This window comes from Apis cerana, linkage group LG11 (assembly GCF_029169275.1).
Source record: "Apis cerana isolate GH-2021 linkage group LG11, AcerK_1.0, whole genome shotgun sequence".
Taxonomy (NCBI): Eukaryota; Metazoa; Arthropoda; class Insecta; order Hymenoptera; family Apidae; genus Apis; species Apis cerana.
Window position 1 is genome coordinate 12,527,615 of NC_083862.1, and position 24,709 is coordinate 12,552,323.

At 39.5% G+C, this 24,709-nt stretch overlaps 2 protein-coding genes across 9 annotated transcripts; one reads left to right on the forward strand and one right to left on the reverse strand.

Moving 5' to 3' along the window:
* Nucleotides 1-141: 141 nt before the first annotated feature.
* Nucleotides 142-13,339, reverse strand: LOC107995069 (alpha-tocopherol transfer protein-like). Of its 6 annotated transcripts, XM_062081969.1 has the most exons (6): nt 11,400-13,303; nt 11,100-11,256; nt 2,160-2,333; nt 1,442-1,995; nt 1,183-1,333; nt 142-998 (listed from the first exon to the last, which is right to left on the reverse strand). In XM_062081969.1, exons 2-6 carry the CDS (start codon nt 11,113-11,115, stop codon nt 970-972), a joined length of 924 nt encoding a protein of 307 aa, XP_061937953.1. In that variant the 5' UTR covers nt 11,116-11,256; nt 11,400-13,303; the 3' UTR covers nt 142-969. The 6 variants fall into 6 exon arrangements, with proteins under 6 accessions (XP_061937953.1, XP_061937952.1, XP_016907796.1 ...); XM_062081968.1 differs by lacking the exon at nt 11,100-11,256 and having other exon boundaries at nt 13,148-13,339; XM_017052307.3 differs by having other exon boundaries at nt 142-1,333; nt 11,400-13,304.
* Nucleotides 10,264-24,632, forward strand: LOC107995068 (alpha-tocopherol transfer protein). 3 transcript variants are annotated; one of them, XM_017052302.3, is made up of 6 exons: nt 17,971-18,045; nt 18,138-18,158; nt 21,155-21,449; nt 21,604-21,698; nt 22,790-23,104; nt 23,817-24,632. In XM_017052302.3, the coding sequence occupies exons 1-6, from the start codon at nt 17,986-17,988 to the stop codon at nt 24,171-24,173; spliced, it is 1,143 nt and encodes a 380-aa protein (XP_016907791.1). In that variant the 5' UTR covers nt 17,971-17,985; the 3' UTR covers nt 24,174-24,632. The 3 variants fall into 3 exon arrangements, with proteins under 3 accessions (XP_016907794.1, XP_016907793.1, XP_016907791.1); XM_017052305.3 differs by lacking the exons at nt 17,971-18,045; nt 18,138-18,158 and adding an exon at nt 10,264-10,405; XM_017052304.3 differs by lacking the exon at nt 18,138-18,158 and having other exon boundaries at nt 17,877-18,045.
* Nucleotides 24,633-24,709: the final 77 nt, after the last annotated feature.

Sequence of the window (24,709 nt, forward strand, 5' to 3'; positions counted from 1 at the left end):
GCGTAATAATAATAAATGAAACATTAACGTTATCGATATTTTTTTTTGATAAAAGTTATATTTAATCCGCAAAATTATACGTCACATCGTGACGATTGTAACAATTATAAAGGAACGAAAAATATTTCGATTGAAAAATAATTGGAATAAAAATAATTGTTTTACTTCAGGAAGAAATAATGGCAGAATTGATACAATTATCGTGTATAATTACGAATTCGTATATGTAACAGGATTGTTTAATTAAGTACATATTTCGTAAGCGTATACCCTTGAGATAAACCTCTTTGTCCTGACATAATAAATTAATCAACAAGTTTTACAAATTTATTAAATATATCAGCTGGTAATAACTTGTGAAGCCTTTTGAAAGACTTTGCGTTAAATTATCAAGTTATTAATAACGATAAATTTAAATCTATTAACAGAGAAGTTCACAAAAAAAAAAAAAAAAAAAAAGAAGAAACATTATAAGTAACATTAAAGTAATACAAAAATAATATTATAAATAATAAAATTATTTCGTACAAAATTATCTTAATTTATAAAATATAATTTTATATGATATATAAAATCCCTTAGAAGAATTCGGTTTTCTTCTCTCTCTCTCTCTCTCTCTCTCTCTCTCTCTCTCTCTCTCTCTCTAATAATATTTTAATTCTAATTTTCTAATCCTAATTCGAATAGTATAATATGGACAATACAACAAATTGGAAAAAGTTTGTACTTCTTTTCCCATTCCTCTCATAAAAAGTTTACCATTGTTGTTTAATTTAATTCATCGTATAATTTAAATTGCAATAGATAACTAAGTAGGCTATGCGCTGAATCCAGATCAGCGTGTTAACGAGAAAATCCACAGCCGACAAAGTTTCACAAAAGGGAAAAAAAAAAAAAAAAAAAAACTTGATACGTTCGGATCATCTCTCTTGTTTACATTCCTCGTGAAGGCGCATCGAAACGGATGAATTATTTCTTATAACCGTACGAATTGATTGCTGGAAAAGAGAAAAGAAGGATCAATTATTATAAAAAAAAAAAAAAAGTAATAAAACATTCGAAATATAAAATAACATCTTCGTCGATTTCCTTCCAGCAACGATACCAAACGAGCAACGTTTGTGCTTCGATTTCAGTCCTTTTATTTTGAAATTGAAAATTGAAGAAGACTTCGTTCCGTACCATCGTATTCTTTGTCGCACAATAATAATAATTCCAACCATTGTGGCCCTGTTATACGAGGGAGTTGCAAGTTTCCACCGTAGCAGGCTGGCAAACATTTGGGCGAGATGTATTGGTGCAACGATTTCCGATCTGTACCGTGGAAAATCAGCTGCAAGTATCGCAAGAAGCATCAAATATCTCGAACCTCTACTTTTACGATTAACTCTACTTCTAATTTTTCCTTTTCTTTTTCTTTTCCAGAAAATATTCAACTTACCCTGTTCTTCAATTTATCCCTAAGGAACGGTTTGAACAACGCGAACACCATGTTAAACACGTATGGCTGATTAACGACGTGTATATTCTTTATTCTGAGCGGTACAGCGTCCTGCAACCAGTCCACTATCCTTTTGGCGAACGCGGGAGTGAATTGCCAAGCCTGTTGAAGAGTGAGCCCGTCCATGTCGAAAATGACTATCGCGCCCGCGATCTGCGTGGCCGGCTCCAGCATGGCCGCCTCCACGTAGAGCACGCAACCCTTGAACACCTCGTCCAGGCTGCACTTGTTGTGCTTCCATTTCTTCCCTAACTCTATCAGGAGTATCCTCCGCCCATTTTGATCTCGATTCGGCAACACCGACAGAATGTTTTGCTCGAATATGTTTTTCTCTTTGCTCGGTTTCAAATTCTCGTAGACGTTCGAGTGCTTCACTTTGAAATTGTAATAATTCTTCACCAGATTCAACGCCGAATCCGGGTAATATTTGCACGGCCTGAGAAATCGGATTAGCCAGGCGTCGTTCTCCACGGGGCATTTCAAGTCTGCCTCGGCTGTTGGTCGAGGAAAGAAAGAGAGGGGGGGGAAAAAAAAGAAAAAAAGATTAGAATCGTGGAATCCACCTGGATCGAGGAGAATTCAGGTCTCTTCCTTTTATTCTTACCTACAATCAATTTATAATTTTTATCGATTATGATGTTAAATCATAATTTCTCACCTTTCAGCAATTCCCTAAGTCGGGCGATCGCATCCTTCTGAAGTTCAGGCGTCTCTCGAAGTTCGTTCTTCGCTATCTCCTGCAACTCCTTGCCAGGTGGCCCAAACTCGACCTCGAGCGTGAAGTCGCCGACTTTGATGGAAGGAAGTTTGTCCCATTCGGTCAACGTAGTTCCTAACGACGAATTTCGAATATATAAGATTGTGATACATGATTACATATCATCATTCTTGTTGTACCGTACGTCGAATGAAATTTTATCTATATGCAATAAGAGGTGGGATACATTCATGTAATTAGAAATGTTTATATATAATAATAACAATCTAATCCCCCCCCTCCCATTGATCGAAACAATAATTTTCTATTTTTAACAGGAATTGATATGTAATTTTTTACTTCTCTCGTATCATGGGTACAGTTCTAATTATATTACATAACGGCATTCGTTGGTAAACGAGGCTCCAATTATCAATATCATAAATGCAAATCATTCGTTTCGTAAACGCATATTTTTTAAACAAGAAGATTACGGCAAAGCAACGTTTGAAATTTCTAAACACGAAATATCGCGTGTCCGATCAAAAAATTTCCATCCGATCCTTTTCGTTCTTCGATACGATGTGATAATTTTAATTTTCGACTTTTCAGTGACTCGAAATTAATAACGCAATTCGAACAAATCGCGTCGAAAATAAACGACAATAAACGAACGTGATATCCATCGCGTCCATATTTTTGCGAATACAAAGGAGAACATATATACAATTATTCGCGGAGAAAATAAAAGATCCGATATATTACTCGAGCGAAAATGGAAACTTTCACACAGCTACTTTCGAGAAAAGGAAACCATAATAAATAACGAAAATATAAAGAGTAATAATCCTCGATACTAACTTTCCACTTCCATATCTTTCACCTTTCAATTTTTTTTCTCCTCCTTCAGCTTCTCTCCTGTTGTTGTTCTCGACTTGCACGAACGAACGCACGCACGCGCACAAACACGTACGCACGACGGTTCACAGTTTTCCGCACCGGCGGAGAATCGAGTTACAAATTCGGCCAAGTGTCATTCAGTTTGCTCGCATCGCTACTGCCGACCGCGCACGCTTCACTTTTTCAATCCACTTGTGCTGCAGATAAGCTGAGCAATCATCGCGGCGAGCGGGAGGGTTTTGCCATGATCGTGTGACTCACTCGCTCGGCTGGACGAAGGCGGTTCGCTACCGGACTACTCTGCTAACTTCGCAGAATTCATTTAACGAAGCCGTGCGTTCTCCTTTAAGCGCTCATAATCGTACCCCCCTACCATTCCAGATATCCAGCGAAACAAACTCGGGAATAATTTCGCAAACTCGATTCACTACACGTTACGCGCTATTATACTGGTTTATCGAGTTTCAGCAATCAATTTTTTCTTCTTCCAACTTTCATTCCACTTCTCTATTTCGATCGAAATTTATCAATTTCTATCTTGTCCTATCGCGAAAGTAGGGAAACGGACGGACGTGAAACAATCTTATCGATTTCTTATCTTGGGTGCACGCGTGACCGATGTAAGCGTGCCGGTGCGATCTCATGAATAATTAATTCGCAACTTTTCGTCAAAACTTCTCCTCTAGCTTTTATCTTCCTTGTTGTGAGTTAACGTCTAATATAATGTTATATTATACGTACACTTTCACTGGCCATAATTCAACGTCGAAACAACACCTGTTGTTCTTGATCAATTTTTTTTTATTTATATGTTATTTATATAAAACAGGCGATTGGCGGGGACAAATTCTTGTTTGTTTCCTACTTTCACGTTCACAATATATATATATATAAAATGGGTATCGGTTTTCCATCGGTTGGAAATTTTATCGGGCAACGGTTTTATTCTTTGATTCTCCACCGAGGAATTGCAATTAAGTGAATTCAAAAGGTCATCGCACTCGCATTGAATTCGCAACATTAAGCTGAGTTTACATGTGAAAATTCTTCGAAACCTTGTTGTGATATTTGAATCGCGTCATGTGTAATAACTATAGAAGGAGTTTCTTCGTGTATTCTTATACGCGTTTCTTCCTCTCTCTCTCTCTCTCTTCTCTGTCTCCCCTCCTCCTCCTCTTCGTATAATTACGTCTTCCCGGTTGCAGCTGAACCGTGGAACCAACGGTACAGGATCGTCGATGCGTAAATAAATGCGTACACCAGGTTTCAAGCAGTCGCTTCTTTCTCACGATTTTATGAATGATGATTCATAAAATATTCCGACGATTCTTTCGATTTTTTGAAGAGGAAAGGAAAACGGAGAGAATAAAAAATGAAATGAAATAAAATAAAATAAAATCGTCTCTTGGAGCAGTGTATGCAAATTCACAGGAAGTAATATTTGAAGGATGAAAAAAGAAGATATATGTGTATACATTAATATTCAAATGTGCGTAGGTTAAAAAATTAGTAACGATGATTTTAAGACAGAGATTATTGAAAGAGCAAACAGATAACTATAAATATTGAGATAACATAACAAAGTGTTAATTAGCAGAACGATACTCTATCTACAATTACTAATTCTTACGGTATTCGTAAAGAGATACAATGCAATTATATCGATTAACATTTATTATTAACATCGATTGATTTAACATAAACGTATTTAATATCATCGTTTATTTATCTATTTCGTTTTACTTTATTGTTCATTCATGAACGGATGCAAAACATTGCAAATACGTGCGTTATCATATTCAATGCGGAATACAAGATGTACATTGTTAATACGAAAAGACACACGTTGAGGTTGAATAATCGAGGTCATCAGTTTCATTAATTAAAAATATCTTCTGCTTATAATACATAAATATCTTTACAATTGAGATAAAGCATTTCCTTTTACGTGTTAAAGCGAATTCTTATTTTAGCGTTATTTGCAATTGGTCCACATCGTTTGCACCTGTATGAAGAATTATCACATTTATGTACATTTATATACACGTCGATTTAACATAATCTTCTTTCACAAATTTATCACAGGGAATGAAACTATATGCGATCCATCCGTGGATTAATTTTTTAACCGATAAATTGCACTTGAAGAAATAACAAAGAAGAAAAATTGAATAGAATAACGATAGTATGCGCAATTAAAGCCTCGTTTGAGAAAACGACGTTCGCATGCACCAACCTAATACACATTCATACGTGTGCATACCATCGTTCACTGCTTTCTCTCGTGTGCTCACGTTGTTAACAAATGGATCCTCGAAATAAAAATAATTCCACGTTCCATCGCTAACAAAAAGCGTACATACGTCGAAACTCGCATTCGAAATTTCTGTTTCGTTTAAGAATTAAAAGAAAAATAAATGAATAAAAACTCGCAATTAATTAATCAATCGATTCGATCGGCGTAATTGATAAACCGGGTAAAAAATAATTAAAAAATTACTCTCCTCAATACACACGCGCTTATATTCTCATCAGAGAATATTAATCATCTTGACAAAAAATATAATACTTTTCTTCCCAACGCGAAAATACTCTCTCTCTCTCTCTCTCTCCATCCGCAAAATGTACTACGACTAATATTCTCCCTGTTAATTCGACCAAACGAGCAGTTTGCACACCCTCGAGTATTATTCTCCGTTCTGGCTCTTCTTCCATTTAGGCCGGAGAACAAAAGAAGCGACGTCCTCCGGGTGGACGAGGCAAACATTTCGACTTCCCTCTTTGTCTCTCTCGCGTCTTTTGTGCAGCCTCGAATAACGCACGACGAAAAAGTATTTAAGGATTTATGCAACGCGGCGGGAAAGAAAGTTTGATGCTCGTACGCGGATAGGAAATGGGACAAATCCAAACAGGTTTTTTTTCTTAAGGAGATGCGTATCAACCGTTCGTAACATGGACAGGAAATGGAGGAGGAGGAGCGTCGAGAGCGTATGCAAAGAGCGTGTTCGAGCACAAAATTGCAAGGAAGTTGCACGAAATTGAGAGAGTAAATGGAGAATTGGATCCATTCTCTCGCCGAAATATTTCGTCCAAGATTCGTATAATTTATCCCAGAGAGTGAATTCAACGCGGAAATGTGCTCGAAAAATTTTCTCTTCCTTATCGAATAATGGATATTTTACAGAATTTTTCGAGTATAATGAAGAACAGAGAGGAGATGAACGGGAAAAGATCGTTGGCGAAACGAGGAATTTAAATCAAGTACGATACGTTAAATTTGAAGAATCTGCCTGTTTTGGCGAAAAAATTCTTTCGTCGCCATTTCTTGGAAACACGAGGAGCAGGCAACCTTGCCCCTCCACGGAATACCGTAAACAAGCCATCCTTCGCCGATTTAATGGAAGCAAGCAATGGTTGAATTTATAACGATCGATGCGAAAGAGATGGAGCAACGTCGAATGCATATTCATTGGCGGCTAATTATCTCGATCGAGTTTATCGAGCCCGATTTAATTTTTTGGATTCCGTGATAAAACGTTAAAAATTGTTAAACGGGGCTTTGAATCTGAAATTCGTACATCTCGAACCGATTGGATCGAGTATTTTCGCGCGTGCGATAAGGGAGATTCAAGGCGACAATTCGTAGAAAAAGAAGGAAAAATATTGAAGATTCGCGTAAGATTCGTCTAACGAGTTTCTAACAAGTTTCAGCTTTTCTAATTATAATTCCTAACTTTGCGGATATCGTTCACGCCAATGTGGATCTAATGATTTTTGCAAATAGAAGAAGCAAACGAGACTTCTTTGCGTCGAATAAAGAGACGGATAAAGTGTACTTTGCATCGTGCAAATATAATCTATTCTTATCTGAAATATGATTCGTCGTTTAAATATTCGCCGAACGATGAAAAATCGATTCTCTTCTTGTTGAATCGGGGCAAATATTCGTGATACGTTTAAAAAGAATTTTTTTTCTCGCTATGTCCAAGATAATTTGCACATTTTAGAAAGAAACGTATGAAGCTTTGAATACGATTAAAATTTTATAAATACCACGTGTCTCGAAATATTATATACACATAAAATACACTCGTTCACGTCGTAGAAAAGTTAATGGATTAAAAAGGACATTGACGGACGCGGTTTTTTGTTTCTTTTCTTTTCATCGACGCACAACCTTGAAATACAGCAGTCGCTGTAGAAGAAAGAGATACCCAGAGATTTTCGAGGTGAACCTGTTCCACGATCAGGGTCAATGATGTCACTTTTTCGGTGAATGGAAAAGGCGCCTGTGATCCGACTGCGAATTATGCCGTCGAAATATGAATTCGAAAAAGAGTATATTGACCTGGTCAATTCCTGCTTGCCAATTTTGAAAACTGGAAATTTTTCCAAATCCCCGACTTTTTCAAACAATTACAATAAACTCGCGAAAAGAAATCCTTCGTATGTTCGCTTCTTCCTTTTCGAAGTTCCACGACAGGATGCAACGACGATTGAAAATTCGTTTCCTTTCAACGCAACAGATCAGTTTCGAGAAATCTTTTCTTCGAATCGTCAATTTAACGAAACTCGGCACGATCGATTTCCATTATAACGTTCCGCCCGTCAAAAATTTATTGGCGCGATCTAGGAGGGGGCGAAGGGAGGATTAAGAGGAAGGGGTTGTAAAATTTTATCGAGCAACTCCACGGCGCGCATCGACCCGCCGCCGTTATAATTGGCAGCCGACCAGCGAACTTCTGCTTCCAAAGAGGGGTGTAACGAGCTAAATCGACCATCTTCTTCTTCTTCTTCTTCCAGGGAAGGATCTACGCGCCGTTCAAACGCCGTTGAAATAGAAGTTGAACCGGTGCCAACTCGAGTTTTGCATTTTACTCACGTCCGATCGGCGCGCTGATCGATTTTTTTTTCTTTTTTTCCTTGCATAATCCGGCATCGCAACAGGCTGCGATGAATTTCCATGAATTATTCCCGAGCGAGCATCCGTCGATCTTCTCCGTTGATCTTTCGATGGAGAAAAAAAAAAGGAATCGGGAGAAAATTACCTTTCCATCTTCGAAGAAACGATTTTTAAAACTCTTACTTCTCTTCTCGGGAGGAAGGATTGAAAATTTTCATAAAAGCCGGGGGGATAATTCCTTTACGTCCACCAATCACCATTTTCCAATAAAAAAAAGATTGCAGTTTCCGCCCGGTAATGGCCAGCCTCGAGAAAACGGTTGCCAACGATAATTCGATCACGGGAGCTCGTCACAATCGTTCCAACATTCCTACAAGTCCGCCTTACTTTTCAACGATCGTCGATCTTGCCGCTTCTGCGCAAACAATTGGCACTCGACCAAAGGGCGCCACCCGCATCGGCAAAAAAATAAACTACTCGAGATAATCGATCGATTTTACAGATAATTAATTGGTTTTAACTGGGCGCGATAGGATAATCGAGCGAGAAATTGAAGGAACGAAATTGTTCCATTGAAGTTAGAATTTTAAGATTTTTCTTCAAAAAATTTCGATCCGAAACGACGAAGCGAGGATGACGTCGCTACGAATCCAATGATTAATTTAAAACGTCGAATTCTATTTTCTTTTTTTTTTTAATTTCAAACTTGGACGCGAAGAGGGAGAGACTAAGGTTTTCTCCTTGGTCTGTCTTTTGTCCAAACGTTGATTACACCTTGCCGATGGGCCGAGAAAGTTTAATTTCAGAGATGAGCCCGATTCTCTCTCATTTGAGACGAGAAATGAAGGGAAGATTAGTTCGAAAGGGGGGGAGAGTAAGTAAAGAAAAAAAAGAGTTCGCAATGGCTGAAGAGAGGATAGAGAGGGAAACGAACAAGTGAAGTAAAAAAGAAAAAAAACGCGGAAAAATATATGGAAGAAGAGGAGGAAAGAGAAGAAAGGAGACGAGTTGTGGAAATTTTAGCGGAACAGGTTGATTACGTTAATTTTTGATCGAGTTATTTAGATAAGAAAAGATTCTAATCTTCGAGAGAACTGAAAGCAACGCGAAACTTTAGTCTGGACGCGTTAGAAAGTGTATATCGCCGTGAGAACGTGCCGTCGAAATTACGTCGATTGTATTTTACATGGAAAGAAAACAAGTTTAGAAAGAGGATAATCGCGAGCGTTGTGAAATATTTTTTTTTTTCTCTTTCCCCGAGTGAAAATTGCATTTAACGCGATGAAAATTGAAAATTGAAAGCTCTTTGATAAAGGCGAAATTGGAAAAAATACAATCGATCGATCATGTGAAGTTCGCTTACGATGAAACGAGTAAAAATTTATTCATCGTTGTGTAATATTAGAAGTATTATCTAATGACCTTGAATAAATAACGAATCGTTTCCCGCGGAAAACAATTTTACGATATTACGCACGTATGACTCATAATCAACTTTCCTTTCGTGGAATAATATTAACGTTTTATTGTCTTGTCCTATTGTATTGTTTATGCTGGCACTCGACGAGCGAGGGATAGGCATCGAAAAAAAAAGAAATTAATTACACTTCATTGATCGACCCGTTTGACAAACAGATCTCGCGTAATAAAGAATAACATGAAAATATCCAAAAATAAGTCTCTAATTAATAAATACGATTCAGATTGATATTAATTCATTTTGAACTCGTATTTACATTATAAATCGTCTGGAAGATGGTCAATCAACGGGTCATCGTACTGAATTCGATCAATGAATTCGTTTTACGAGCAAACAACTCGAATTGTTTTCATATAATTTCTGAATCATAGCCATCGGTGTAACGGAATCGTCCGTCGCCGATCTTTGAATTTTCCGATGGAAAAATTTGGAGAAACATCGTGCTATTCGACGTAACGCGTAGCAAGCGAGCGTGCCATGGTTGCGAAGAAACTTCTAGCACGTTCGCGAAGCGAACACGTGCCATGAACACAAAGAGAATTCGCGTCCGTCCGTGCGTCGTTCGAATTGTTTTGTCGCTGCTCGAGGAACATCGAGAAGATCGAAGCGCAGCCAGGTGTTACGATTCGTTGCGAGTCAGTCGGTATCCAATCGGTATCGAGCGAGAATGTAATCTCGACGAACGATAGAGAAAAGGAAAGGAAGAGAGAAAGAAAGAAAGAAAGGAAGAGGAGAAAAAAGAGCGAACGCACGGTGGACACAGTGTTGTGAAACGTGTGTAATACTTTCGTCGGTGACGTCAATAATATTTTCTTACTTTGTTGTGTAAACACTCGTACATCGCGGTTATTACAGCGCGATGCTACACTATTATTTTAATGGTCGTTCTCTCTATCGGCACGAAGTCATATATTAATTAAAATGGTAAAACAAATCATACTTTCTAATGATTCATTTTAATTTATGATCAACGCTAGATGAAAATTCTATCGACGCACGAATTCCATTTGCATATCTGAAGTTGATTTCCTTTTTCATCGTTTATTACTTTTTTTTTCAACCGATAATCCACATTTTTTTTATTTTTCTCCTTCGAGAAAAACGAACACGCGAGACGGTTCTTGATTACACGTTTCGTTTACGAGAAAAATATATTAATTGCTCGCACTGGTCTAGTCTTTTTCGATGCGTTCGACGTTGAAACAATACAATTTCTTTTTTTACAAGTTATTGTTGTTGCGCGATTAATCAGAGGAAAGGATAAAGCGAAGGAAAGCGAAGGAACGAAAGTGAGAAGCTCGACGGATCGCTTCAAAATAATTTAACCTTTCGTTGAAAGGCTTGTCTTGGCCAATGTCGTGTTTACTCTGGAATTTCAAACTCGAGAGTGTCACGCTAAAAGGGGGATAAATGTCAAGTCAATATTATTGTCAATGTTAAAATTCGATGTCCCTAATAAGAAAAATTAGATCGATTTCGATCTAATTTTCGCCGATCGAATTCCTCTCCCGTCTTAAAATTAATCGATACGAAGAAAAGAAAACAAAAAAAAAGGAAATACAAACGAATTAAAACGCAGCATTACGAAGCCCAAGATATTATATTACTCTGTACTCACGTTCGCATATCGCCATCCTGATATCCAAACAATCGTCGTCCCAAATTGATATCCAAACGATTCTCTCTCCCTCTTCCGATTCTTTCCTCGAAATTTGAACGAGACTGAGCGGATACCATTCACTCGCGTCACAGTGTCACAGAGTCAATAATAACAACTGAAACAGATATTTTTCCTCGGTGAGGCTCGGGGCCGCGTCCGGGAAAAGGATATAGGGGGGAAAGAAAAATTGTTGGTCGAGTTGTCGGGCGTCTCAGAGGGCACTGCGATCGAAAGATCGACCGAGCCGCGAATATTTACCGGTGTACATAACCACCACGATTCGTCCGTTGGAACGAAAATGGGGCCCCGGCCCCGGGACCGGCTCTTATACGTCTCGACGAGGAGCCTTTTGCTTCAGGGACGAGGAAAGACGAAACTCGATGATGTATCTTCCGCCAACCCGATACTGTACAGGGTGTTAATATATTCGCGCGACAAGTTTGAAAGGTCAATTCTTTCTGTTTAAAAATAGCGTCACAAAACTTGGCGGTTCAAAAATATCGGTGGAACGACCGGTCAAAACGTTGCCCATTAATTTACGAACGATAATTAAAATTCGTGTTAGACGAAACTATGTACTAGCGCGTATATCTCGCGAAATCGTGAAACGTTCCGTTTCGTCGATACCTTATTACGTGTATGATATTTTAATTAATAATAATGGAAAAGATTAGAAACAATCGAGAACTTGTACAGGGAAGACTTCTTTGGTCAAATTTCTTGCTTTTTCGCAACGAGCAGATTCGTATTGACAGAGGTGGAAAACGATTTTGTTCCGTGTGGAATAGGGTTGGGCGAGAGAACGTTACGAGAGGAAATGGGATTAACGGGATTGGGCGGGAATCTTGAACGGGGCGATTTCGAGAGATTCGTCGATGGAAGGAAGAACCGTGCGTTAGAGGAGGAAATTGAAGTTCGGTGTACGCGGATGAGTTCGGCCATAGGAAGGAATAATTCCTTAGGAGGAATTCTTAGAAGGAATTATCGAAAAACGTGTATATTCCTTTTTTAAATTATGCGAGTTTTTCGTACGACACATTCTAGTTCTAAGTTATTTATAATTGGCGTTGGTTTTTTTTTTTTATAGATCGGATGTTAATGCAAATTTAAGCTTTTAGAAATATAATTATGGTAATAAGGAATTTACATGATGATCCATTTGACAAATTATTCAAATTGCTCCATCTGTTTCTCGTATTATAAATGATAATTATGAATTTTTTTTTAATCGATTAAACGCGAACGTCACTCGAATGATTAATCAGTTAATCAAAGGCGATTTGTTGCGAGCTCGAACCCGTCGACAACGATATTTTCGAAATTAATATACCAACGTCGCGTTTTTCGAACGTCAAACCAGCGATTATATTTTCGACACGTGATCGGCACAATGAACTAGAAATGACCAGTCATCGAAAACTTGACATTAAAGCGTAGTCAAGTAGATTCCTCGAAATGATTTCTTAAACATTTCAAAATATTCTCTCTTCCTCTCTCTTTCTCTCTCTTTCTCTTTCTTGTTAGAAAATCACAATTTTCGACTATGAATAGGAACTAGTTTTTAAACAATTTTAATTTTCACACGTGCGAGTAGAAATAATTTCCGTGGTTCAAGGTACTACAACAAATGTCGCAAGAGTGGTGTCGAAATCACGGACGATTTGTAGATAAGAGGATATTATGAAAAAAAAAAAAAAAAAAATGAGTCTTCGAAGCGCGTGACTTAATATATATTAATCTTAAATTTAAATTAAACTCTTTCAAGAAGATAAAATAAGAATCTTTGCTCGGAACGAGCATTTAATTAATTCTCCAATTATTCAAAAATTTTTTTCCCCGAAAATTAAAACCCAATCTCGAATGTGATCTCTCTCCCCCTTCGTGACCAACTAGGAAACCTTTTTATATCTGCTTCAACTTTAAGTTTATTATTATTTATTTAAATCAATTATCTCTCTCAACCCGATCGAAACGATATCGTTATCGACGATATCCTCTCCACTCACCGTTCGATTTCAATATCTCCATCATCGTCCCGTCCCGGAATAATGAGTGTATCGATCGATCGGGATCGGAAGAGGGATCGAAGGGAGGCCGTCTGCCGTTTCGCGTCGTGGCCAGGCGAAAAACGATACTAATACGCCGCGCACTAATAGATAGATGCATAAACGGTGATCCACTCTTCTATATAAACGCGTTGGCCGCTCGAGCTCTCTGACCTTCCCTCCTCGTTCACGATCGACGCCTCGCCCCTCCCTCCGCCTCCCGCTCCCGCTCCCCTCCCCTCCCTGCCCTCCTCCCTCGGCGTCGTAACGTAGGTTAGGCGACCAACGTCGCCGCCGTCGACCAACGAGGCACACGCGCCGCGCCAAGTGGAACGATCGATCGATCGAAAGAACGAACGAACGAACGAACGTGAAACGGATGATTTCTGTCGGTCATGGGATTAATGGGGCGTTGCGACGTGTTTATCGAGAGAGAGAGGGACGAACCTCCTCTCCGTAAGGTTCTATGAGGAGGAAAAGGAGGATGTTTGTTTATCGGATGATGAGACTGGGATAATTATAAATAAAATTGACGCTGAACTTGGAATCGCGGATCGGCGTCGTCGTTGGGGTTGGTCAGGGTGCGCGATCGAGCCCCCCGGTTTTTAGGGGGGATTCTTGGGAAGAAGAGGGCGCGGTTGGCTGGTTTAGAATTTTTCTTCCTCTCGATTCGGACGGGGATGGAATGGATGGAATATCTTAATTTGTGTAAATAGTTTTGTTGAATGTTCAGGGACCGGGAGTCCCCGTTCGTTTGATAATAACGATGGGATGAATTTAAGAATAGTCGTTAAGAATAGTTTAGGAAAATTGTTATTGAATTTTAAACGATTTTCTTATCGGTTTCTTATCGATCCTCGTGGAGCAGAGATTCTGCGTGAATCATCTGAGAAATCGTCTAATGAAATGAAGATCAAGGTTGGAACATTTTTCAAAACTGCAAGTAAAAACTCGATAAAAATTTGCTTTAGAGATAATCGTAAAAACACGTATAATATTTATGTCGATATATGCAAATATATGCTTATTCGTTCATTGACGATTCTTAATTATGCGTTATGCGTTTCATAAAATATAATTGATCAAAAAATCACAGTGGTCGAGAAAAAAAATCGAGAATAATCTCGGAATAATTATTCGTGCCTATTATCTTTTGAACCGAGGACACCCGGAATACGTCAAGAGTAAATTAGTTTTAATGCGCGTTTAATGAATATATATATATATATTTATATATATATATATATATATATAAATATGAATAATAGATACGAGTAAAGTCCGATTTTTATCGTTGCCTCGATAAATGCAAATCGATGTTTGAAACAAGAAATATGAAATTTTCCTCCAAAAAAGAAAAAACCGTAATGATTAATGAAATAATAGAAACAACATGATGCAATTATTCGAATTGAATTCATTTCGATTGAACGAATGCATATACTTGTACAATAATAATATACTTATACAAGTATACAAGTAATATCGAGCATTGCAGAAATGTATAACAATTTGAAGAATATTGCGAATCTAGCCTTTTGGCTGAGTTTAAATTGTTTCCCGCTAATTCTTTTTCCGCGAGCTCTATCGGCGAGTGATAAATTTGTGTTCTCCAAAAATTATGTATACAAGAATGAGTTTGTGACAAGTGAAGTTTTAATATTTATAAATTTCATTTAATAATTCGATTAATACGTTTGACAACACGAAAACATCACATCGAAAAGGAACGTTTTGCTTCGCTTTACGTTTATCGAATGATAAGAATGATAAATTTACGTAAATACGCGTGGCACGATATTGCAGATGGGGAATTGAGAATTTGAGGTCGGTATATTAAGTCAGAAGGTTGGCCATCCGCCGCCATTGCTACAATGTTAGGTTAGTTGTGCTAAGGAAAGAGCCTTAACGAGGGAGCACGTAACTCAGCTTGGCACATTTGTATTCAATCGGTGTGTTGCCGTGAAAAGAAACGTCACGTTTTCATTCGTTTACCAGTTTTTCAATCTTAAGCGAGGACAACAGAAACTCACACACACTTAAAGGAAAATATCCACGTATCATAATGCTAATATAAACGAAGTACATGGAACAGGAAATAGATTGTTAAATATAAAAGATAAATAAGCGATCGTAATTGCATGGAAACATATTAGTGTATATAAAATATTAAAAAAAAAAAAAAAAAAAAAAGGCAATAATTATCTTTTTAATTTTTTTTTCAACTGACTTATTTTAATATTTCAATAATACATAATTCCTTCAAATTATTTACCACGTTTCATCATATTCTGTGAAATGTTACGTAATTTCGTAATCTCTTTTACACCAAAGGTATCATCCAATCTGTTTTTCTTTCAATTACGACTCCAGTTGGGAACGTCGTTTCAGGTCAAGTTGCAACTTGCAAAGAGACTTGTGAAAACTCGAAAAATTGTGATCTCTCTCTGACGCCATTTCCTTGGCCAAAATTTTATCTAAGATCCGGTCGGAGTTTCAGGAAGCGACACTTTGGATCGGCTCGTGAATAATGGTTGACTTTCTTTTCACGAAAATCCTTCCTCCTTCCTTTTATTAATCTCTACTTGGAAGAATAGAGAGATTATAAGGAGAATCAAAGAAAATCTATGAGATAAACGATATAAGAAAGTTTCTCCCTTTCTTTTTTTATACGATATTTTTATTATAAATTTCCCTTGTAAATTCTAATCCAGATACACTCTTTTGCTACACTCTCTGCTCCTCTATTCTAGATTTCTTTGAGTAATTGATATTAGTTAATTTATTCGTGGACGAAGCTTATCTAGAAAGTTTCGTTCTTGACGTGTTATTTTTGTTTCGTGGTGGAATATGGAATATGCGATTTCTCCTCTCCGCTTTTTTTCTTTTCCTCCCTTTTCACACAAGTTTAATCGTCTCGTAATTAGAATCAGTACGCGCGTTCATCGTGCCGCATATTCATTCCATTTAACAGGTGCATTTAGCCAGCCGGCGTAGCGTGTTACGAAACGATTCGATCGGCATTGAAATTTAATACTTTTTTCGAAATAACAATGATAAAAAAAACAAAAAAGGAAGAAAATGTAAGGTAAATATCGATACATTACAATATTACACAAATTAATAACGATAAAAAAGGAGAAATAAATGAAGTATAATCACCATAATAATAAATTGCAACGTGTATTAATAAAGGCGGTGGTGATAAATAATAATCATAAAATTGACATATTATGATGATAAATTATAAATGAAAGAAAAAAAGAATAATAGAATAAGGATGAATCGTTTCCATTAATCGCGAAGAAAGGGAAATTTCCACTTCGCACGTACACGTAGATTGTATTTCCATGTATAAAGTTGCCATGTCGTTTATTATGGCGAAGTCGAGCAAAGACTTCCGCCCTCCATTATATTTCGCCATTTCCCTTTCTAAAACCGTAAATCGAACGTACCAAAAATCAAACAAGCTTTTTTAAATCCCCGATGAAAAATTTTCAACAAATATCATAGAATTATTTTTACGAATATATACATATCATATATAACATCTTCTTCCTGCGCATAAATTTTCGATTGGATAACTTCATTACATTATCTGATCACGATCTACCTTGTGCACGCATATATCTATTCAGGTTATAAAAACCTAAAAGACCGGATCGAGTTTAGTCCAAAAAGGTTTCAAGAGTTTCATAATCCGGGGGACGTTACATTGATATTAAGAGAAATTTATAGCATTATAGTTTGATAAATATATACATATTACATACAGTGTTAATACGGAAAATGAAAGTTGTTTCACAACTTCGCTTACGATATTGTGATTCGATCAAAAAAAAAAATATCTGTCTCACCAAACTATTTTGGGGGAAACTAATTTTTTCTCGTACTTTTCGCCCTCTCTCCCCCAAAAAATTTAATAATTTCACTCGTAACATCGACGTCCTCGACATCGATCTCGCGTTTCTCAGAATCTACCTCTCTTCGAGACAGATTTCCTTAACCAAACGGATTTGGAATCTCTGCTCCAACGAGCAGCTTATCCATCCATTAAGCAGGGAGCGACCGTTGAAACTGGATCAGCGGTTGGAGCGCGAGATTAGTCACAAGTTCGGAAATCTTTAAAGCAAAGAAAACGAAGAAGGATAACCTGATATATAATGCTCGATAATTAATTTCCTTTTTTTTAAACTTTGGTCGATTATTTAACTAGAAAATTTCTTTTACGTAATAAAAGTTGCGTAATAATAATATTATTATAGCGATTATTTGATCAGATTATTGAGATAATGACAGTTTCTTTTTCATCGTATCTAATTTAACTCGATAATTAAATATTTTTTCCCCGATAATTCGCAAACAAAATTTCCTCGAACAAAGATCGATATTGAAATATACATCCGATTTATCGAACGATTCCATTCTCTTCCACAGCACGCTGAAATAAAATTAATAAAATTTGAAAGGATCCATAGAAGGACGATAGATCCTGAAAATGTCGTTATCGAAGAGGAATATTATACTTTCAGCTCGTTGCATTTCCAACTTTTCATTTATCTATTCGTATCGCGTCCATCTTATCACGAGTTGGTTTATGCATTTCCTGCTCGAAACCGAAACGAGAAGGCTCTCGAAGGGGCCTCTCGATCCTTCGATACCCGCTAACTCGAACTTCTGTCCGCGATAGCGTTCGTGGATCGGCCACAATCGGCGTGTACGACTTTCTCGCTCGCAGATTTACAAACACGGAAGAAGGCTAGGAGCGGACTAGTAGAGGCTCTCCGGCGCCACAGTGCATGCAGGTTCGCGGTAGCGCACGGATCACCTCGCGTCCTTCACGGTTCCCCAAGTCGAGTGTGAGTATTTTTAAAGCAAAAATATCCCCTTTCGCGTCACCATCGCTCAACAAGCGGATTGGATCTTTCTTTGTTCGAGGTGTTCGACATAGGTGGAAGATAGTACAATTAAGGTAGATATTGGGAATTTATTGCGGATTTTTTCAAAGTTTGAGATTTTTCCTTCCTTCGAAATACGCATCGATAAAGCTTGACGATGAATCACAGTTTCGTTCGAATCAATCTGTCGCATGAAAAGAAGTTGGAATAACACGAATCTCCATGAAAAGAAAAGAAAAAGACGCAATAATTGGAACGCAAGTCATTCGAAGGATCAGTAGTTACGTGAAAGATCACGCTTCGAAAAAAAGGAAAGAAAAGGATTGCAGTTACTACGTCCGCGAGAGCAGAGAAAGTAGCAATAATTGCAGTTACGCAGAGTTGAAATTACAACGACGAACGTAATCGAAACGCGATTGCGTCATATGCACAATTTGTTTTCCGTCGCGAATTATGCGTGAAAACGAAATTTTACAAAATTCACCGTCCGCAATTTTTTCCTCGCCGCGGGGAACAAGCCGGTAATCCACCGGAGGCTCGTTAATTCGTAATAAATTTTAACAGCTGAAAGAAACCGTGTCGGTGTAAATCGCATAATGAATTTGCATTCGATTCAACCTTCTCTTCTTACTTTTCATTGACGAATTTCGAGTCGATCGTTTTAAACAATGCATTAATTCGATCGAAAGTGAAATTTCTCTTCTCACAAAATCGAAACAAGCACAGGTATGCTCGAATTCTAATTCCAATCCTGAGCAACACTTGTTATTACCAATCATTTGTACGGATAAATTGTGACGAATATCAATATTAACGGAATATCAACGAGTACGTACAGCTCTTGCTTTCTCCGGAGCGCGTGAATCGCAATACACGCCGCCCACGCCACGAGTCGCTTACGAGTACGTGATCGTCAGCGAAAGCACCAAACCGTGGATGCAACAGGATGGCCATGACACGTTTCGCAATCCCCGTTCGTGCGAACACCTTTGCCCGAAATACACCGTTTCGATATTTTTCAACGTGGCGCGATTCCAAGCTCTCAAGAATTTCGAGGGGGGGTGATTTTTATCTCTGACCTTTCGAGATGATCACAACTGTTTTTTCGATTTTGACAGTTTAAATCCATGGTATTCGAGCAATACATTCTTCCACGCAATTAAATCAACGTCTTTGTCTTTCGACAATTCGTCGGTTGATTCCACCGAAACTGTCAATCTATCTTTAATAATTGAGATTTATTACCCGCTAATTCCCCAACCGAGAATAGCAGCGTAAACACCGGAGTTGCCCAACTAGGAGGTACAATGTGTCTCGACTTTCTACTAATATTTTTATTCCTTTTTCTTATTATTGTTATTCTCGCGCGGAGAAATCCACCTGCTGTTGCGCGATAAATCGACCGAGATACGATATACCCGATATCAACCACCGGATCGAGGATGTTCCTTGAACCGTGTTATCCATTGATCCGTGGGAACGCGATACGGAACCTTACACCCACATACGATACGATCTCCATTCAGTTTCCCTCGCTTTTATTTTTATCCGGAACCGGAGAAAGAGAGCGAGAGAGAGAGAGAGAGAAACCCGTCTTTATCCCGAATCGCGCGCATCGATTCCAGTGTTTCAAGTTCGCATCGCTCAAGTTCGTGCCGAGTCGAATCGCGCGACTCGGCAACCTTGCAATTTGCCTCGCGACGCTTCGACTCGTGAAGTTTGAACTTTCTCCGATAGCAAACATCGATCTTTCGAAAAAGAGATTCTTCGAAGACCGCCGGACTAGATAAACATTGAACACGGTGTACGTGTATATACATATTATACTCGTTAATGAGACACTGATACGCGCAAATGATCTTTTTCTACGGGATTAGAAAGCTGGTCTGTAATTTTTAATCGGCTCTGTACACGTTGCTCTTAATATACAGAAGTGTACTCTTCTCAAAAGGGTAACACGTGGCCAATTATTATGGTGCGTTGAGTGGGTTATACAGATTTTATTAACGCCGATATTGTGTTTAATGGATGCATTAAATTACGAACGTGACTAATGGCGATTGTCATTTTTCTGCCGGCGGAATCGATCAAGTTTAAAAACGCATTTGACTACCTCGAGAGAGTCGATTTAATTGTATGAAATCGAAGTTTCAGAAAAACTTTCGACAACGTTCATTCATCGGTGTTTTACACATTTTGCAATTCCATTACAACGTTGATAAACGTGGAACGAGCTTTCGAGTCGCAATCTTATTGTCCTCGCTCGACATTGTAACAATTGCTCCTCTCCTCTCAAAATGGATTAGGACCTAGGGAAGAGTGGGAGGGGAAAGAAAGAAAGAAAGAAAACGAGTCTGGCTCGTCAGAGAATGGCGCGATTGTTCCCTCTATCGAAGGTTCTCAAAAGAGCGAGGTAAGAGGGAAACCGCGGTTGCGTTTTGACTCGGTGCAACAAGGCCGAACCCGTAGTCGCCGCCGGTTTGCATCGCCGATCGACGTCGCTCGCTCCGCTCTGCCATTCCGTTTTTCTCGTCGAACCAAATAACAGAACAATGGAACGGGTGGAAAAGCAGTTGTGAGAACAGTGCTCGAGATCGTCGAAAATAGTTTTTCTCGTTCTTCGAGACGGAGGAATCGCGTGAAAAATCTTCCGTTGCTCGAGATTTATCGACGTAACACAAGAAAAAGGAAATCCATCACTCGATCCTCCTCTTCCTTGTCCCAAAAATGATCAATAATCGGGCGAGCTAGCTCCTCAAAGGAATCCGGTACGCAAACTTGGGGCCGAATTTAACCGTCGATTTGCGCGGGAAAGGAGGCGACAAAAACGAAACCGGTCGAAAGGTAGCCGCGAATGGTCGAGAGCGGTTAGTGCCGCGGCCGCGATCGCGTTGTCGAGGTTAAAATCTCTCGGCATCGTTTCCATTTGATCCGACCGGCTCGGCCGATTTTCCCCGAGAGCAGTCCTTCCCCCTCCCTCCCTCCCTCCCTTTCCCCCTCCCCCTCGGGGAGGACGAAAAGCGAAAAGGCGAAAATTCTGGCGAAAAATCGTGGACGAATCATGCCGCAGCGGAACGAGTCGGATGGGATCGACGGTGTTGCGACGGTTGTCGGACGGCTGAGGGACGAGATCCTGTTGGAGAGGAGGAGCACGGTGGAGAACGGGGGGATCGATGTTGGAAAGCGTTGCGACGGGATGCCGGAACTCGAGGACGATCAGAGGGACCAGCCGTTGGACGACGAGGAGGTGTGCCTGGACCTTGGAGAACCATCGCCGGAAGTGATTGATTACGCGAGGCGGGAGCTCGGGGAGACGGACGACGTGAAGTGCAGGACTCTTCAGGAGCTGAGGGATATGATTTATGGTAATTGGAGAGGAAGCCTTCTCTCTCTCTCTCTCTCTCTTTTGGTAAATGATAAGAGAGAAAGAGAGAGAGGGGGTTATTTATTCTTAGGGAAATAAAGAGGAAAGGATTATTGATTTGGTGAGATGGAAACTTTTCTTTCCGTTCCCGACAGAGAGAGGGGAGTGTCTGCCGCGCAGGATGGACGACGATTTTTTGATCAGATTTTTGAGAACGAGGAATTTCAACGTTAATCGGGCACATCGATTGGTAAGCATATATCTTTTTATATCGTTTTTCGTACGCTCTTTGACGAAATTATATATTTGATCGGCTTTTCTTTTTTCCAATCGAAAGCAAGAATTAAAAGAACGCGTTCATCGCGAAATTTTAAATTGTCATCCCGTTTAATTTATCGCCGCTGAATAATAAGGATAAGATAATTTGCCGAGCGTTGCATGATTTGTAAAACGAATCCAGTTGCAACGGTTGCACAACGGTGTCAAGGAGAACTGAATAAGAGGCTACACGCGATTATAAATATCTCGAGAAATTGATGTCTTTTCTTTTCCCTTTTCTCTCTTGGTTGTTTCTTTCGAGAGATTATTCCCACGTAATTTCTTTACCACGTAACTTGTCTAATTTTATAAAACGGGTACATCAGGCTGATTAATTTTTTCACATTCGTCGAGTTTCCTCGTTCGTTGTCTCCTCGAGCGGATGACGGAAACAATTATCGAACAAAGAGAGACGAAATGCAACTCATCGGTCGATTAGTCATCGAGGCGTCGAATCACAGTTTATTTCTTAATTACAAAGAAAATTCCCAAAGCTATTTCCTCGAAGTCAGCTTAATCCTTCCAAGAACAATTGATTTCTCGAAAAGAAGCAAAGAAATTAAAATCAGAAAATTACTCGCCGGAGAAAAAAGAAGAAAATGGAGAAAAGCATCCATCGGTTCGAATTCGCGTCACGATCTTAATTTCGCCTGTCGTTGGAAAGAGTTGATTGCATCTCCGCAACTTTGTATCGCCCTCTTGATAATCCATTCATCTTGGCGAAATCGAACAACTTCGCTTCGTTTCCTTCTTTCCTTTGAAACCTCTTCGACTAAGTCTCGAAATATTTATCCTCGAGCACTAATTTTACCAAGAAAAGGTTCCTCCTTTAACTCCGTAGAGATCTTCACAGCAACTATTCCGAGTATGAATCGAGATCGGAGAAGAATTAGTTCCCTTTATTACGCCAAGACTTAACGAAACGCGAGAATCGTGAAAACGCGAGAATCACGTTCGATCGATCTTTTTCGTATCGACACGAGGCAAAAATCGAGCTCCTCTTCTCAAGAGATCTTTCGACAGATCGTGAATTACTGCAACTTCAAAGAGGAGCATCCGGAGATCCACCAGGATATAAGGCCGCTCGAGATGAAGTACATCGGAGACGACGACGTTGTTTCCGTGCCGCCGTACAGGACCCAATGCGGAAGAAGGATAATGATATACCGTTTGGGGAATTGGGATCCGAGGAAGTATTCCGTCGAGGAGATCTTCAAGGCGACCATCATTATTCTCGAGCTCGGCGTTTTGGAGCCGAGGGCCCAGATCCTCGGCGGAACCGTCATCTTCGATCTGGAGGGCATCACCATGGCCCACGCGTGGACCATCACTCCCCAGGTATCGTTGTTTGCATTGCGTCTCGAAAGATAATCAACGAGACATTTTTCCACAAATATTATTATTAAAGAGATTAAAGAAATTTTCAATGACACGAGTGGCTGTCGAGACGAGCAAGTATCGATCTACTTTTCACCGTTCTTGAAACTAACAGCCCCCCTCGTCCACCAATCCTCTCTCCGTTTATTCATCCCGAATATCCGGTGAAGTGGCGGCTTGTGCAAAGCCGTGCCACTAACGGCTCGCCCTTGAAACTTCAACAATCCGTAAACTTCTCGACTTTCTTTCGCGCCCTCTTTAACTGGATTCTCTCATTCGATGGATCGTTGATCCATCGAGAGAAGGAATCTTTCGAAAGATGGTCGATTCACGCGTTTGAAAGTACGTTAAAAGTATTCGAGAAAGCTTGCTTTCGTTAATATTTCTACATCTTGGTTCGCAACGTGAAATTAGATGAAATGAATTATGGTAAATGAAACATGGTTCTCGGATATTTATTCCGTGCTATTCGAACCCCTTTTAACCGTTAATCGAGATCGATAACGAAGAAGAAAGGAAAAAATCAATCCCCATCTCTCCTCCCTCTCCTCCTCTCTGGACGATCGAAGCGAGCAAGCGAGATCGAAAAAGCGACTCGACGAGTCATTCGAAAAGAAAGAAGGAAAAACGGAACATTTTTCACCAACTTTCCCCCATTGACTCGTGTTGACAGGTTGCCAACATGGTGATAGCCCTCATGGTGTCGGCGTTCCCGATGAAGACTCACGCGATACACATCCTCCACCAGTCCTGGGTGTTCGACGTGATGTTCTCCGTGTTCAAGCCGCTCCTCGACGCGAGGATGCAGAAGAAAATCTTCTTCCACGGCGGGAACATGGACAGCCTTCACAAGCACATCTCACCCTTCCATCTGCCGAAGAGGTACGGAGGAATCAGGGAGGAGTTGCCCTACTACAAGTGGATCGACAACCTGAGCAAAGTGCCCCAGATCGTGAAAGAGATGAAGCAGCTCGGCTACATCGTCCCCGAGGAGATACTCCAACAGTTGGGCCAACTGATCGAGGATTGAAATTAGGGGAACCCGCTTTGTCACGATATTAAACTTCTTCTTCCACTTCTTCATCAATACATGTAACCCATACACTCGTGTTCTACGGAAAACACACAGATTTCAAGATTTCGCGCGTTTGGAACGACTTTCTTTATCCTGCATTCCAATTCGTTCGTTCGTTCGTTCTTTTTCTTTTTCTTTTTTCACAACCTTAACGGGCCTCTCTGCTCGCAGAGGTACGGAGCGCGAGGTATATCGATTGATTTTTGACCAGAGGAAATGCGCCTCTTCTTTTGTCATTATTATTAAAATAAACCGGGGCGAGAAATCGCGAGAATCGATAAGAAAAATCGACGTCAATTTCAATTCCCTTGGGAAACTGTTCCGCCGGGAGCGGGACGGAATAAGGATTGTCGCTGAAATTATTGTAACGTTCCGAGCCTCGTGTAACGAACCAAATATATACACTCCATTATATTCCCCGTAACGTTTTCACAAATACAAGAGCGATGTACCCTCCATCCATCCTTGGCGAAAAATCGATTCGAGAAATC